We start from the raw sequence: 16,888 nt of genomic DNA on the forward strand, positions 1-16,888 counted from the left end.
TTTTAAACTATAATTTGCAAAGTTGTAGATGTTGAAACTATATAAAAGATGTACTTCTGTTAAGCCAACACCATTTATTGACACATACTTTGACAGTTGATGATTTATATATTTTAACATTTAAACAAGAAAAAGTAACATAATAGTGAGAAAAGTAAGAAGATATGGAACAGTTCCTTTTTTCTTCCTACACATAATCACAGGTCAAAGAGTAAAACCAGACTTCTAAAATTATTATTATTTTAAAAACTCTTGAAAAAGTGAGGGTACTATAAAATAAATTGCACTTTTTAAAAGCTACTAAAACCAGAAAGCAAAAAATACACTAATAAAACTAATTAAAGTAAATTAATAAAATATCAGATTCTAAATGTTGTATTTAATGTATTGTTCAGATTTCATTTTATTTAGCTGACATTCAGGCTCAGCCAGACAGGATTGTTTGTTTCTAACCTGGAAAAATTGGGTTTGGGCTTGAGAAAATGGCTGGGCAATAGTCCACCATGAACAACCCCTCCCACCCACTGTCTTTGTGCCAGCTGTCAGCAGTTGACATGCTCCACCAATCACACTCTGCATTCAACAATAGCACCATCATTCCCCAAAATCCCAGAGATGAAGGAAAACTGGACGACTGTCACTCCTCATCAGATCTCAGGTTCGATTTATGCACAGAGGCCTGTGGTCATTTACTTTTTGTGTGAAAACAGTGAGAATGTTTTACCTAATGACTACCAAGTGGGGCCAAATTATCTGTTTGTGTTCGAAAAGTCCAAGTTAATCAAATAAAAGTGCAATAAATTATTTACGTTTATGCGACTCTAATTCCAGTGAGCGAAAAAATGAAATTAATTTTATGGACTTCATTAATTAAGAGTCCTCGCAATTAATAAAAGTAAATAAAAACAAAATTTGAAATAATGAAATAAATTATTACATTAACAGTCTAAACTTTTTTATTATTATTAAATGTTATTTTTTCAATACTTGGAAAACAAATGGAGAGCTTACGTTCATGTTTTTAATAATAATAACTTGAATGTCTAAAACCTCAAAGGAAGAGATTTATTTGAGCTAAAATCTCAGTTAAAATAAAACAATTTTTCAAATAGTTTATTTCAAATTATACTAAATAGTGTATCTAGTCAGCTTTCAAACTTAAAAATAATTTTTTAAAATTCTGTAACTCTTAATATATTTTGGATTTGAAATATGATCTCACAAATATTAGTAACAAAAAGGAGAAGATCTTGAAACTGTTGTCTAATGTCAAAGTTACTGAAATTTTTGATCATTAATTATTCCGATTATTAATATGTTTTATATGTTTCTAAAAAGTAATTAAACCAGAAGCTAAACAGAGCCATAAAAAAGAAAAACAATTGTTGTAATCATTTTACTCATGGTAAATTCAACATGTTTTATATATATATGTGGTTTGGAGATTTATAGCAATTGATTCTGCAGAAAGTTATTGTCATTCCCAGTCACATCCACTATGTAATAATTCTACTAACAGCTGACTGTGGAATATTTAGTAGTGAGGAAATTCATGACTGGTGGCATCCTATCACAGGACCACTCATTCCATTCAAACCCGTTCTTTCATAAATGTTTATGGAAGCAGTCTGCATGCCTGGGTGCTTGATGTTATACACCTGTGGCCACAGAAATGATTAGAACACCTGAATTATTTGGATGGGTGAATATTTTTGGCAATATATATAAAAGAAAATACAAGGAAAATTAAACTGACTAAATATGCCTGAATCTGTGATTTAACCCTGAATCACTTTCTGCATCACCTGCTTTGAGTCTGTTTCCACTTTCTTCAATTTAATCACATGAAAATATCACAAAATTTGATTCTCAAATGAAAAACTATTGCACACACATGCATGCTTGGTTTATTGAATTATGTTATTAAATATAAAACATTTAATAACTTCAAGACTTTTTTAATTTCATGAATATAAATAGCCAATAAATCTCAGACATTTGTATGCAGCTTTCAATTTTGTTTCATGAGCAATTTTTTTCATATGTAAATTAACTGTAAGACTCTAGAATTTTATTTTAATCAACTATAATAATGACACCATAGCATTGCTCCATTCACACCTCCACACTCCTATTATTATGTTACAAATGCCGGCATCATAAATTCTAAGATGAGTAGACAAATACAGGCCCATGGAGGCAGGATAAATAAATGAAAAGCGAGCCTCTATTTTTGTTGGTAAAAGTCTACGGTACACTCAGACAGACCAGGTCCATCTACCAGGAAAGCAAACAACTTATAATATTATTTAATATTTTTAACCAGTTTATGGAAGCGTTTGTTGATGAGTGCCTCCTTTTTATGAAACCAGTCTGGTCAGGGTTCTTATAATGAATATTGGACAGTAGCTGGTGGTGAAATATGGGGTCTTTGCATGGTTTTAGAAGGAGACTAATGTTAGAATTCAAATGTGGTGCCATTTTCCTTGATTTCCTGCAGCATTCTGTGGAATACTGGTGCCAGAAATGTCCAGAATTCTTTCTTTGCTAGAATCCATCTGGACCTGGAGCCTTATGATTGGGCGTACTTTTCAGGACTTCCTGGATTTCACCTGATGCCAGCACTGTGGCCAGTGCTATTGCTTGACTTTCTGATAATTTATTTATTTGTCTGTTATCAAGAAACAGATCAATTTTGCCTTTAGATGGGTTCATCTGTAGTAAATATAAAGTCCCTGAAGGTTATTCTTTCAGGATCATATAGTGTGTTCCCAGATAAGTCTTTAACAGCACCTAAAGTCATTTTTTCTTTCTTTATTTTTAACTGGTTGGCTAGATATTGACCTGATTTGTTACCATGTTCAAAATTTTACAACTGAAGTGATTTTAATAAGATTGAGGGGGGGGGGGGGGGGGGGGGGGTATTGATAATGTCATTTAATTCTAGTTTTGTTTTATGTATTTTGTTCAGCATTTCCTGTTCCTGGGAGGACGCATCATCTTCTTCTATGATTTGATTATTTCTTCTAATTCCTTTTCCTGCTTCCCAGAGAACAGATGCTGATGTTCCAGGCAGGTCATTAGTCTAAATATAAAGCCCACTCTTTTTTAAAATATTTAATAAAATCTTAATTTTTAAGCAATGATCTATTAAATTTCCAGTTTTTACTTGGCGGAGTGACCTTCTTATTTACTAAAGTTAAAGACACATGATCGCTGACAGCTATTGAGTGTATCTCAGTGTCTGAAATGTCACTCAACAGTGAGCTGCTGACTAGGAAAAAATCCAGATGAGAGTAAGAGTGATGGATATGTGAGAAGAAAGTATATTGCCTATGGTTGGGGTGAAGAGAACGGCATGCGCCATTCGCTCATGTATTGTTTAACTATGTTTGCGGGCTGACAGTTGTGTTGAGTTCCTGCTGTATTGAGCCTGTCCATTTCTTAATTTAGCCCAAACTTGAGGTCTCCCCCATGTCCATGTGTGCCGTGAGGCCGTAGTGGATGTGCTGACACTGAGTGCAAATGTACCTGATCATGCCGTGCAGACGTGTAAAGGTCAAGGGTGCTCTGTGTGTAACTGACTAGGAAAACAGCCGATCGGTGCAGTGAGAGAAGGGAGAAGAAAGAAAAACATGTAAAAGTGATGCAGGAGGGAACAAGAACATTGTAATCTGTACTTTTACACTGCTGAGATTGACTGTGTTTTATCTGTTATGACATTGTGTTAAATTAGCAAAATTACATGGATAAGCTACATAGATGTTAATGGAAGAGGAGGAGAGATCTGGAGTGGCGTTAATACCACCAGGGAGTGGTTCTGGGGTCACGGTAGAGCTGTCCGTTCATGCAGAGCAGGTCCATAGCAATGAGAGCATGGCAGCCCTTCTGAATGAAGCTGCTGGGAACAGGACTTTGTGTCGCTCCATGATCTCTCTGGGAAACTGGTTGTTTACACTAAAGTCCATTCCTTGTAGCTCCCTGCTGTAACTCGCCAACGGCTCCTTCTGCTCTTATGTTACCGAAGTTGGCCACAAAAGGACGCGGTTTCCGGGCACCAGGCCCATGTTCTTCACGGTGTCCTCCGGAAGTTTCGGGTGGGTCTTGCAGTAACTTCTGTGTCCTCTCCAGCAGACTCTGGGATACCTGAAAACACCAGGTTATCTCTCATGCTACGGGTCTGAAGACCGATGGCAGTCTCTTTTTAATTTTTTATTTTCTTAACTGAGCTGGGTGACTTTCTCACTTAGAGACTTGACCGAGTCTGTAGCAAGGCGTTTTCAGCAACATTTCCACCTGCTGCTGGCTGAATTCTAAAGATTCCCTCAGGGATTGGAATTCACGGTTTAGAATCTCGACCAGAGACATGCTCATGTAGAAGCTGGACAATCGCTTATCGGTTGAATCCAGGACGTCTGCAAAGTCCTTTACCGGTCGACGACATTGTTCCGGGACAATCTGCCGGGCGACTTCTTTGGATAGATATCTTTTCTGCTTTTACTCCTATGTTTTTGGCCTTTTTTTAAAATTAAGAAACGAGTGTTAGTTGTTTTATTCTCTTTTCACTACACTTATAAAAATGCATAGAAGCTTCTAAGCGAAATATGGTGGCTGACTCGACAGTGAGCAATGCCAGCTAACACAGAAATGAACTTTAGTGATCACTAACTTCAATGAGCAATTAGCAGCACAGATTCAACAAAAACTTCTCATGAGAACAGCAAAGCAAACGCCGTCATAGTGCTTTGAAACTTGATGTGATGTGCAAGGGGCGGAGCTTACTGAGAAACCAAGGGCATGCATACTAACTGGTTAATGACTTTTAATTAAAAAATATAGCTCTAAAGTGCTTTATCTGGTCGGTAAAAATTGAAAACTGCTATATAAACATCAGTACATTATTATTTATTATGACCTGAAATTAGTTCATCTGGGGAAAGAAACTGGTTGAATATCTCACGACACAAGAGACGTTTCTTTCTCTATCCAGGTGGACTACTTTACAAATTCCCTTCCTGATGGTCATTACACACATATTTACTGCACAGTAATTCATTATTACATAACCTCAATATAAAAACAGACATCAGGTAGGAATGCCAAACAAATAAAGATGCAATAAAGCAGTTTATTGGCTTCAGCATTGACCAGTGCCAAAACAACAAACAAACGTCTTGTGTTCTTTATTCTCACCTAACCTAAAATAAAAGGCAAAAAAAGAGACAAATCTCTAACCTATGCTTCTAACTAATAAATAGGAGAAAAAGGATTTCAACAATTCCTCACAATTGCACACGTTTCCCTGTAATGACAAAGTAATGACAGCAATCTATGCTAGGATCTGCTGGGAACTACTGATTAATCTTTACAGCTTTGGTAATAATTAGGGATCCAACCAAACAGAATTGCTGTTTAGTTAAATTCTAGTGGGATTACTGGGGATAAAAAGGTTTTGGATTCATTTACGTGACAATTTCCATATTCTTTTGTCCTGCATATTGAGATGAGTAATTTTTCAAAAATCATCATCTTGAAGAAAAAATCACATCTCTCATCACAAAATATTCTGGATCCTGATTTGAGAGTTAAGCAGTCTCAGACTGCCAGCTCTTGTTCATTTTGTAATTATGGAACTTATAAAACAAAACTGTCAGAGTTAGAAATATCAAGTTGTAAAGGTTGACTTTACAAAGACATCTGGCAGGAAAACCAGCCATTTTCTCCCACTATTCTTAAAGTCGCTGTAATTTTTTTTCCCCAATAATTTATCTATTGGTCAATAACATTTTTCTATTGGTTTTCGAACCAATTAATCCACTAATCATTGTGGCTTTTAAGACAATGCTGATGATTGTGGCAGTGACCCCAGTGATCACACTGGGACAGACCAAGAACCTTACTCCATTAGAGAGATAAGTGATGATGTGAGAGCTGCAGGGGCACAGTTCGGCGAATGAATTTCCTGCTCTGTGAGCTGTTAGCGTCACCTGATCCTTCAGCTAAATGAGTTAAGCTGCACTTTGCTAATAGTGTTAGAAAAGACAAAGAGGGTGAGGCAGAGGAAAGTTGCCTTCCTCTCTGCAACAATAGCTGCTTTTATGCGCCTCCCAAATTTAATCAGGATTACATTTTGTTGCTACTTTCAGGTGATATTGGAATAATCAGTGCTATGATTCAACTTAAGTCACTGAACTCTGAAGTGGCCCCCTAAAGTGCCTTAAATAATTATAATGCCATGTGTTACAGGTTTGTGAAATGTAGTCCCTAGGTAAGAGACTTTTGCCATTGAAAAGTCTGCTTATTTCCCCTTAAATGGTGGCACATTTGTAAAGAAAACGCATTTTGGGGTTGAACAGCAGAGTTGAGTGTGTGGATTGCACCCTTGAAAAAAATTACCAAATCTTCTTTGCCAATCCAAACAGCTTATTCTGGTATTTACCTTTGTTCGGTCTCCATTGTGTGTCTCCATTTAAATAAAACACACAAGTAACAGATTAAAAAAGCAGTCGTGTTTGTGGTAATGAATCATTTCAGTTCAATTCTATTTTTTTATATAGCACTAAATCACAGCAACAGTTCCCTCAATGCACTTTATATTGCAAGCTCCACAATAATACAAGATCGTGCTCTGTGATCATCAATACGTGATTTGTGACGGTTTGGGTTTTTTTTTGCAGCACAGTAGCTCTACATTGAATCATTAGTTTCTTTTAGTGATAAAGAAGAAGCAGTGTCTCTAGACTTTCCTTCAGTCTGTATAGATGCTATTCACTAAAAGCAAGAAAAGCCTGTAGCCTGAAATGCAAAACTAAGATCAACTGAAGGCTTTTCAGGAAGTTTTTAGGACATCCTGATAGTAATGAACTACAGTAGTCCAGCCTAGAAGTAATAAATGCATGAGCTAGTTTTTCAGTGTCACTTTAAGACAGAATGTTTCTAATTTTTGAGATGTTGACAAATTCAAGAGAGCAGTCTTACATATTTGTTTAATACGTGTATATAAAGGACATATCCTGGTCAAAAACAACTCCAAGATTCCTCACAGTGTTCCTGGAGGCCAGGGTAATGCTATCCACCATAAGCATGTGGCTAGAAACTACATTTCTAAGATTTTTGGGGCAGTTTTATCTTAATTTAAAAGCAGAAAGTTAGAGGTTATCCAGGTCTTTATGTCTTTAAGACATTCCTGCAGTTTAACTAGTTGTTGTTTTTATCTGGCTTCATGGATAGATAAAGTTAGGTGTCATCTGCATAGCAGTGAAAATGTATCATATGCCCTAGGGGAGCATGTATAATGTAGACAGAGTAGACAAGGCGGAAGAATTAAATCTCCTCCTTGCATCACTGAATCCAACAACAGTTTTTGGTGGATTTGCCATAAAACTGATCACCTGTGAAAAAAACACGAAAAAAAAAAAACCCTGAGGTCTACACACCTCACTTGTCTCTTGTCTATGTTTAATGGCATGGCAAAAAATGCATTGAGCCTTGTATTTCTCTAAACTACTTGCAGTAGGAAAAATGAATCCTAAGGCTCTCTTTGATACAGTCAATAACATCATTTCTCCTCCAAAATAATCTACACAAGCTTTCTCAAATAAGGATTGAAATAACTTTTTTAAATTTTCCGTCCCTAAGCACGATATGGATAAAGTTACCTTTATTCATTGACATTCAATGTCACTCTTGTTCTTTCTGATGAAGTTTTCCCTTTTCAGTTTTTTTGTAATGTTGGCCCAAATTTAAATAAAAACTTTGTCTCCTCACTTTCAAGCAACATGCAGTCCACATATCCCAGGAGTTCTGTCTCATTCTTATCTCTCGCCGTGGTTGAGAGTGCCTTGGGTGTCTCCCAGGACACGGATTTTCAAGTTTTTATATTAGATACTGAAGCAAATTAATTGGTTTGTTATTTGTTTAACAAAATATTTAATTTAAAAATGAAATATTACATTTTTGTAAAAAAAAAAAAAAATTAATTAAAAAAACATGTTTGCTCACTGTTTAATAACAAAATGTTTTGATACATTTATTAAAACTGTCCCCATTGTGTTACAGATTAAAGTTTGAAAACGTAAAGACTAAAAAAGAGTGGTCTGTTTTGTTTGTTGACTTGTTTATGGCAAATTTTACAAAAAAAAAATCACTTAACTATAACTCAGTTTACTGAGCCTGATTTAGACAACCATTTCAATGTTTTTTATGTGTGTATGGAACAAACATTTGTAACTATTTAATACTGAACATCTAAAAGAATGTTCAGATTGTAAAATGCAAGCCCACAAAACAATCTCCAAAAGTTGATTAAATCAGTAAATAAACAAATAAAGTTTGCTGTCTAACTGAACGCTTAAATGAGGCTTGCAGGTTGTAGTTTCACCGTTACAGCTCTTTAATTACAGTCATGTATTATTCATGTCACATAAACATGTATTCTGGATTCTGTGTTCTTATCTTCTTAAATAAAAAAGAAATGACCAAATGTATTCTCTTCCTCAGGTTTTTTCAGGGTGATTACACAGTGGAGGTGGCAATCAATGACTACCTGGATATCTACTGTCCTCACTACGAGGCAGCGGATTCAGCCGTGCACATGGAGCATTATGTGTTGTACATGGTGAACTATGATGGATTCATGTCCTGCGACCACCACAGAAAAGGTTTTAAACGCTGGGAATGTAACAGACCACAGAGCCCCAATGGGCCACTCAAGTTCTCTGAGAAGTTTCAGCTCTTTACACCCTTTAGCCTGGGCTTCGAGTTCAGGCCAGGACATGAGTACTACTATATCTGTGAGTACATAGCAGTGTACATACTGTCTGTTTTATATTGCTAAACTGAATATTACTTACTTATATTACTACTTACTGTGTTATTAGGGTCAGGCTCACTGTGCGAGGTAGATTGATTCCTGCTTGAAGTTGCCAATTTGAAACTATTTTGGAGTCTGAATTATTATTTTTGCTGGTCAGATCAGCGGGAATGATTTACTATCAGTGACAGGAAGAATCAACTGTTAGCTTTGGGGGAAAAGGCAACTCTCAAAAATATTAATGTAGACACAGATTTTCCTTCCTGTCACACAAAGAATCATACATCCAGTCTTAGTCATGTAACAGACTGGTTGCTACACTGAGTAGATCAGAGCTCCCCAAAGTGTGGGGCCCGCCCCCTGGGGGGGGGGGGGGGGGCGCAGAGCCATTGCAGGGGGGGCATGGTATGAAAAGGGGAAGAAAAAAACGCTTGGATACTGCTTGCACGGGGCGCCTACACAAATGCAAAGCAGGAGATGAAGCATCGCTGAATATGTTTCCAAACCAACTTCATTCTAAGCCAAAGACTAGAAAATATGGTGAAGCATATCTTCCCTTTGGCTTCACCTGCACAAGTGCCGAGGTAGGTCTCCCCTGCAGAACTGGTTTCCCCTTCATCGGGAGCAGCGCTGGGCTCTCCAAATCACAGACAAACAGTATCCCACATTCTTGATCTTTAGTTCACAAACACTTGTTGTACTGACTAACTACTCCTGACATTTTGGAGATGTTAGCTCTTTATACAGTAAAGTTACAGTGGGATACAAATAATATCAGGCTCATCCTGCTACAATTTGTTCCCCCTGTCTAAATCACGGACAAACAGTATCCCACAGTTGTTTATGTTTTTGAACCCATTTTGCACAGAGAGGCATTTTTTGATTTGATTGCAATGTTGAATATTATTACACAGGAAAAAAATCACTACACGTAAAATAATCACACCGTGATGCCTTTCTAAATGGAGGGACAGTAACTGCGTGTGTCTATGTAAGCATGTAAAAACTGAAGACAGTCAGATTAACAGTATTTTGTCTCTATCTGCCATTCTGCAATTCATCTCATGTAAACAATAACATGGCACACAGCGTAACATGAAAAAAAGAGGCACATACCTTTGACGTTGCGTGACGAACTCTGTATACCTCATCCACACGTAAACGCAAAAAATCTCAGTTTACGGTGATTCGAAACGCCATTTACGTGTGGACGAAAGGTTCAAACGCATAGAAACAGCTGCGTTTTCAAAAATACCCGTGTAGGTGTGCACATAACGTAAAAGAGTTAGTAGTTTATTTTATTACTACCTGTAATTTATTGCAGATTACTTGGATTTGCTTAATTATTTACTAAATGTTTGAGGTGTGAAATAAACCTCAATGGAGTAAAATATGGATGTGTGTGGTTAAAGGGGGGGTGGGCACGAACATTTTTCTTGTAAAACAAAGGGGGGCCCAGCAAGAAAAGTTTGCGAACCACTGGAGTAGATGGTAATGGAATTTCGGCTCAATTCTTACAAAATGTTTTGATATCTGAGTTTGCCCTTCATAGAGGACCCTTTGAGATTTTAACCAACCCCAAAGGAACACAAAGATTGTGCAATATTATTAAAGTGAATTAAAAGTAAGCCAAAAACTTAAACAACAGAAGCATTTTTTGTTATTTAAAATAAAGTCAAATACTAGACTTACTGACCTATTGCAGTGTCTACGAATAATTCATAATGAATAATTTTTAGTTTTTAGATTTTTTTCAGTCTTTTAATCGTTTGGAAGCAATCGAACAAATCATTAAGCACTTAAATTAGCATTATTCAGTTACAATAGTGAAAAATCACACTGCCACTCCATACACCTTGACAAGAAGCAAACTGGTAAGAGAGCTGCTTTTAATTCATACAAATACTCCTTTTAATGTGCAAACTCTGTACAGAGCATTACCATGTATCCCAAAATTCACAAATTGAGAATAGATTTGCAGTCTGTGACATCAATGCAGTTGCAACTATCCTGTTTACGTCATGTTTAGAGTGACACTATTCATATCAATGCACAGTGGCTTGCAAAAGTATTCGGCCCCCTTGAACTTTCCCACATTTTGTCACATTACAGCCACAAACATGAATCAATCAATTTTATTGGAATTCCACGTGAAAAACCGATACAAAGTGGTGTACACATGAGAAGTGGAACAAAAATCATACATGATTCCAAACATTTTTTGCAAATAAATAACTGCAAAGTGGGGTGTGCGTAATTATTCACCCCCCTTTGGTCTGAGTGCAGTCAGTTGCCCATAGACATTGCCTGATGAGTGCTAATGACTAAATAGAGTGCACCTGTGTGTAATCTAATGTCAGTACAAATACAGCTGCTCTGTGATGGCCTCACAGGTTGTCTAAGAGAATATTGGGAGCAACAACACCATGAAGTCCAAAGAACACACCAGACAGGTCAGGGATAAAGTTATTAAGAAATTTAAAGCAGGCTTAGGCTACAAAAAGATTTCCCAAGCCTTGAACATCCCACGGAGCACTGTTCAAGCGATCATTCAGAAATGGAAGGAGTATGGCACAACTGTAAACCTATCAAGACAAGGCCGTCCAGCTAAACTCACACGCCGAACAAGGAGAGCGCTGATCAGAAATGCAGCCAAGAGGCCCATGGTGACTCTGGACGAGCTGCAGAGATCTACAGCTCAGATGGGGGAATCTGTCCATAGGACAACTATTAGTCGTGCACTGCACAAAGTTGGCCTTTATGGAAGAGTGGCAAGAAGAAAGCCATTGTTAACAGAAAACCATAAGAAGTCCCATTTGCAGTTTGCCAAAAGCCATGTGGGGGACCCAGCAAACATGTGGAAGAAGGTGCTTTGGTCAGATGAGACCAAAATGGAACTTTTTGGCCAAAATGCAAAACGCTATGTGTGGCAGAAAACTAACACTGCACATCACTCTGAACACACCATCCCCACTGTCAAATATGGTGGTGGCAGCATCATGCTCTGGGGGTACTTCTCTTCAGCAGGGACAGGGAAGCTGGTCAGAGTTGATGGGAAGATGGATGGAGCCAAATACAGGGCAATCTTGGGGGGAAAAAAAAAAACCTCTTGGAGTCTGCAAAAGACTTGAGACTGGGGCGGAGGTTCACCTTCCAGCAGGACAACGACCCTAAACATAAAGCCAGGGCAACAATGGAATGGTTTAAAACAAAACATATCCATGTGTTAGAATGCCCCAAAGTCCAGATCTAAATCCAATCAAGAATCTGTGGCAAGATCTGAAAACTGCTGTTCACAAACGCTGTCCATTAATCTGACTGAGCTGGAGCTGTTTACTGACCTTTTCTACGTGCTGTCTTCATCCTGCTCTCTCCCTCTCTGTCCTCCTCTCTCAGACTGTGTGCTTAGATGCAAATGTTAAATGTAACAGTGATACAGAATTTACAAACCTATAGAAGGCACAAACTAATTCAGATCAATTTATAGCAATATTTGAAATTAATACAGACTGCTGCCGGACATTGACAGGTAACATCCTTTCGACTTGTTACTTGGAACTGGAGCTGTACTGGAACGGTGATGCTAAAGATCACAACAGATGATGTGTCCCTAATACCTGCTGGCGACTCACTGAACAGTAATCTTGTGCAGAAAAACTTCAGAGTTTATGGTATTATTACCATCTTGTCCTATTTTTGAATTGTTTAATAAACACTGAAGCCCAATTTTACCAGAATAGAAATTGAAATGTTTAACAAACTGAAAAAATATAAAGTAGCTCCTTTACTTGCAATTAGAGATATGCCAGCAGACTAATGGCTCAGAAAACTAAATTTAGCTAATAATCTCTAGTGATTTAGGCTACATTTGTTAACATTGTTGACACTATTTAAAGAACAAATAAAAATAAGCAGACATTTTGCAAGTCACAGCCACGTCCCTGCATTATCAGAGCAGTCTGCTTGTTTTCTATGTTTACGTTAAAGTGTTTTAAATCAGAATTACTGATTTGTGTCATAAAATTACCTCTTGATTCCTCTCTATGATTTTTATTTAGGCGATTAGAAGACAATGTTTGAACATTTTACTAAAATGCATTAGTACTACTGCAGCTACTGCAGTTATTTGTAAGAGTGCTGTGATAAAATTCAGGAGTGCTTGAGCAGCCCCCCAAAAGAGTCTAAACTCACATGCTGCTGACTATACAAAAATGCTGAAGAAGACTGAGCAGCTATCAGTTTATACCCTGAAACTCAAGTGCAGTTGACTAACTGCCATATTAGTTTGAGGCAGAAGCTATATTTGTAACAAGATTGTGGAGTGGTAATTTAACAGCTACTGCTAGCTTGGAAACGTGCATTCATATGTGTGCAATGCTCACTTACTGGCTGAAATCATTTGTTTTATTAATAGAAAAATCATATTTCAAAAAGTAACTTTTAATACTATAGAACCCTGTAGTATTGGGGCAGATTAATGAAGCAATAGAAACTTAAACAAGAGCATAAACTTCTAGGCTGTATATTAAAAAAATAACCTGTTGGATTAAAATTAAAGAAATATGCAGATCAGTTGCACAAAATAAAGTAAATAAAATATTTAGTCAACATTAACTTTGTTTTATAACTTTACAGCTGATAACATAACATGATTTTTATGTTATTTTTCATTATCGTGAAATCTTTACAGTTATCTCATGTTAATATTGCACAACAGTGCATTTTTTATGTTGAGTGTTTTTAGGTATAATTATTTCATTTTAATATTTATTAAATGTATTATCTGTTAAACCGCTGTTTGAACATGTTTGAAATAAATGAATTTGTCTTGGTAATCTCAAAATACTATTACAAATATTTGTTGGTCCACAAACAGACATCTACCAATGATAAATGCATTTTGTACATTCTTATACTTTAACTAAACATATCTAAAATATCAGTTCTAAACACTAAATAAACTAAAACATACTTCTTTAATTATCTGTATTTTCTCAGTATTGCACAATTTAAAAACTGGAGTTACATTTAACACAGTAAGCATATGACACAATTAATAGAACTGTAAGATAACAGTACTAAAAGCATACTACTGATCTCAAGCAAGATAAGATGCAACAGTGAATTTACAATAGTAAAATTACTAAAATGTTACATGTCAAAGTAGTAAAGTGAGTCTCGGCCCAAGCAAAGTCTGCATTTTAGCTCTTCATTAAACAAAAGCTCAGGAACATGTAACAATCTAGGCCAACATTTCCTTTAGCTGGATAAGATGGATGTCTCAGAGTCTAGAGATACAGTGGGGTTATTCTTAATTGCCAGTGTTGGTGTCGATACTATCAATATTTGGATTGATCTGCCCACCTCTACTTTGTAGTGGCTGAGGCAACATGCTAGTAATGTTACTGCTGACACACTTCCAACAGTGCAGCCACACTAATAGTAATAAAAATACTTTCTGTAGCAAAGTAAATATCCTAAACATATGACCTTACCTAAAAATAAATTGCCTTTATGTTGTGGCAGCAGACCAATGTCAACAAGCTAGTTTTTTCCCACTACCACTTACTACAGACATTGGTGAAAGTTTGTAATGGTCTGTTAATTTAGGTTTGAAACTATACAAACAATCTTAACTGACATTATATTTGATTATAAATAATTTGATTATGACAGCATTTGATGTTAGCTAACATTAGCTAACTGGAGCCTTACGTATGTTTCATGTTGCTCAATAACCAGCCGACATACCAGTAAAAAAAAGTTTAGTTTTCAGATTGAAAAAAGCAAAATCCCTCCATGGAAAGGTTGTTGTCACACTACACCACACACACACTATTAGCTCTATGACGTTTCCATATTCAACATTACAATACAATTTCCACTACTGGCCAGGGTTACAACAATGCAGATAAATAATCCACACAAGGACTTTGAAAAATAGCTCAACAATCTGTTGTGGAAGTTTTCCACTTAAATAAAGCCTGCAGACGAGCGGTGAGCGGTAGCTAACATTCTTACACACTACACATTTACTCAATTCTTACCATACAGTCATGTATTGAGTTTTGTCTCTGGCCGCTTGGTGGAACGTCTGCCGATCTACTGGATCTAGATCCCATTTTACTACACGAGGCGTCCCCCGTGAGGTCCTTGCCTTCTACGGACCAAGGAACGAACACCGCCACTCCGTGCACTATAGTACACAGAAATGGATTCCGACAGTGTACCCGAACCGCTGTCCCTGTGACGTACTTGGACCGAACACAGGTCTGGGCCGGCTTCTCCCCAACAGCGCGCTCGAGCCAATGTCCTTGTGATGGACCGTACCCAACACAAGCCTGGGGCCTCAAACCACCAGGTTTTTCCTCCCGGAGACTCGAACTCCGGGGTCGGCCAGCGTTCCCCCCCTCGGCCAGACAAAAAACTCTCCATGACTGTATACAAAGTTAGCTACAACTCACCCATCTGCAGGAGGTCCCCTCAAAATCAATGATCTCGGTGGTGACTGAAACACACGGCTCCGTGACTCCTCCATTTCCTTTGCTTCAACAGCTGGTAGGACAAAGGTACCTTTTCCCTCAGGGGTGATCAGCCCGTCCACGGAACCGTTGTTCAGCGACCACACGGACCACCCTGCTCACAGCGCCATTTTGTTGTGGAAGTTTTCCACTTAAATAAAGCCTGCAGACGAGAACAATTTTTACAAATAAAACCCAGAATGACAACAGAAAAGCTTTAAAAAGGAATTAATATACTCTGGAATGGTGGTGCTCTGCTCTGCAGTGCTGCAACACTTGCAACCAGAATATCATGGAAAGGTCATCTTAAGAAAACCTTTTCTCTGTTGTCACTGGAGAATTCAGCATGAGAGGTTTGCAAATAAACATCTAAACAAAGCAGTTTCCTTTGGAAACAAGTACTTCAAATTTAAAATATCAAAAGTATTTAGAATCTGCACATCGAGATTGACCAAAAACCTTTTCATGACCTATGACTGGAGAAGCCCCTGGGGGATTTGGAGCAGTCTTCTTACTAATCAAATCTGGGGTAAAATGTTTGTAGTTTACCTCATGACCATAAATTCTCCATGATTTTCTATGGCCTTTGTTTCCTTTGTAGCATCACCGCATCCAAACTTGGGTAGGAAGCCTTGTCTGAAGCTAAAAATCTACGTCAAGCCAACAAGTAAGTTTCTTTCCTTTTTTCTATTTCATATTTTTGTATAATTTTACACCTCTTCTCCCTGATTTGACTATGAAAGTAAAGAGATTTCTCGATTACAATCACAACACACCATTGAGTTATTAGAAAATATTACTGAAGTGCTACTTGAACTCAGTGGAATATTAACCGAACTCAAGTTTCATATTTAAAATGCAACATGTACACAAACTCACTAAGCTGCTATTCTTTCCTCTAAAGCTCAAGATGTGAAACAATTTAAAGTGCTTTAAATTCTGAAATTGTGGGGGGGAGGGGGGTAACAGGGGCTACGCTACATCGGACTGGACCAGCTACAGGGGCCTGGCTAGCTACGGGTTTTTCAAGGGTGCAAAGCCTGCTCTCCAACTTATTGATCCTGGCCTCCAGAGCTGCAAACAGGCTACATTTATTACAAGTATCATTGTCACTAAAGGAGGCAGAGAAGTAACGAAATATCTGACATAATGAGCAGGAAAGTGCAGGAGGGACAGCTGAAGAGGCACAGGGAGTAAATACTGTCAATATAATTAGTGAGTGAATCAATAGAGTGAGCACTTTGGATATTGCATATGAAGATTACACTATGAAATAAGACCTTATGTATAAGTTTTTAATCAAATTGGCTACACAGATAAGCTACACAAAAACAGCACTGTGCCTTGTAACAGGAACAGAAAGTGATACTCTTCCAACAACAAGGCAAATAGAGCCGAAACCAAACAAGGAAGTGCTTAACTACCTGGTATAACTCAAATGTGCATCTTAAAGCAAATGATCTGTAAGGTGGAGAGGAAAGGCCATCTCACTAATTAGGAAAATCTTGATTTGGAAAAAGCATTTATTTCTCTGTTTTTGAAAATGCCCTCCATA

The 16,888-nt window shown here is 37.4% G+C and overlaps 1 protein-coding gene across 2 annotated transcripts in view; it reads left to right on the forward strand.

Annotated features, from left to right (window-relative positions):
• LOC146499143 (ephrin-A2-like) overlaps positions 1-16,888 on the forward strand; it is a 59,049-nt gene that overhangs the window by 35,917 nt on the left and 6,244 nt on the right. For both annotated transcript variants that reach the window (XR_014870306.1, XM_085138507.1), the window contains exons 2-3: positions 8,500-8,792; positions 15,935-16,000. Coding sequence is in view for 1 of the 2 variants with exons in the window: in XM_085138507.1 (XP_084994633.1) it covers positions 8,500-8,792; positions 15,935-16,000 (359 nt within the window). In the remaining variant the exon portion in view is untranslated. The remainder of the gene's footprint in view (positions 1-8,499; positions 8,793-15,934; positions 16,001-16,888) is intronic.

The sequence above is a fragment of the Neolamprologus multifasciatus genome, chromosome 17, assembly GCF_963576455.1.
Source record: "Neolamprologus multifasciatus chromosome 17, fNeoMul1.2, whole genome shotgun sequence".
Taxonomy (NCBI): domain Eukaryota; kingdom Metazoa; phylum Chordata; class Actinopteri; order Cichliformes; family Cichlidae; genus Neolamprologus; species Neolamprologus multifasciatus.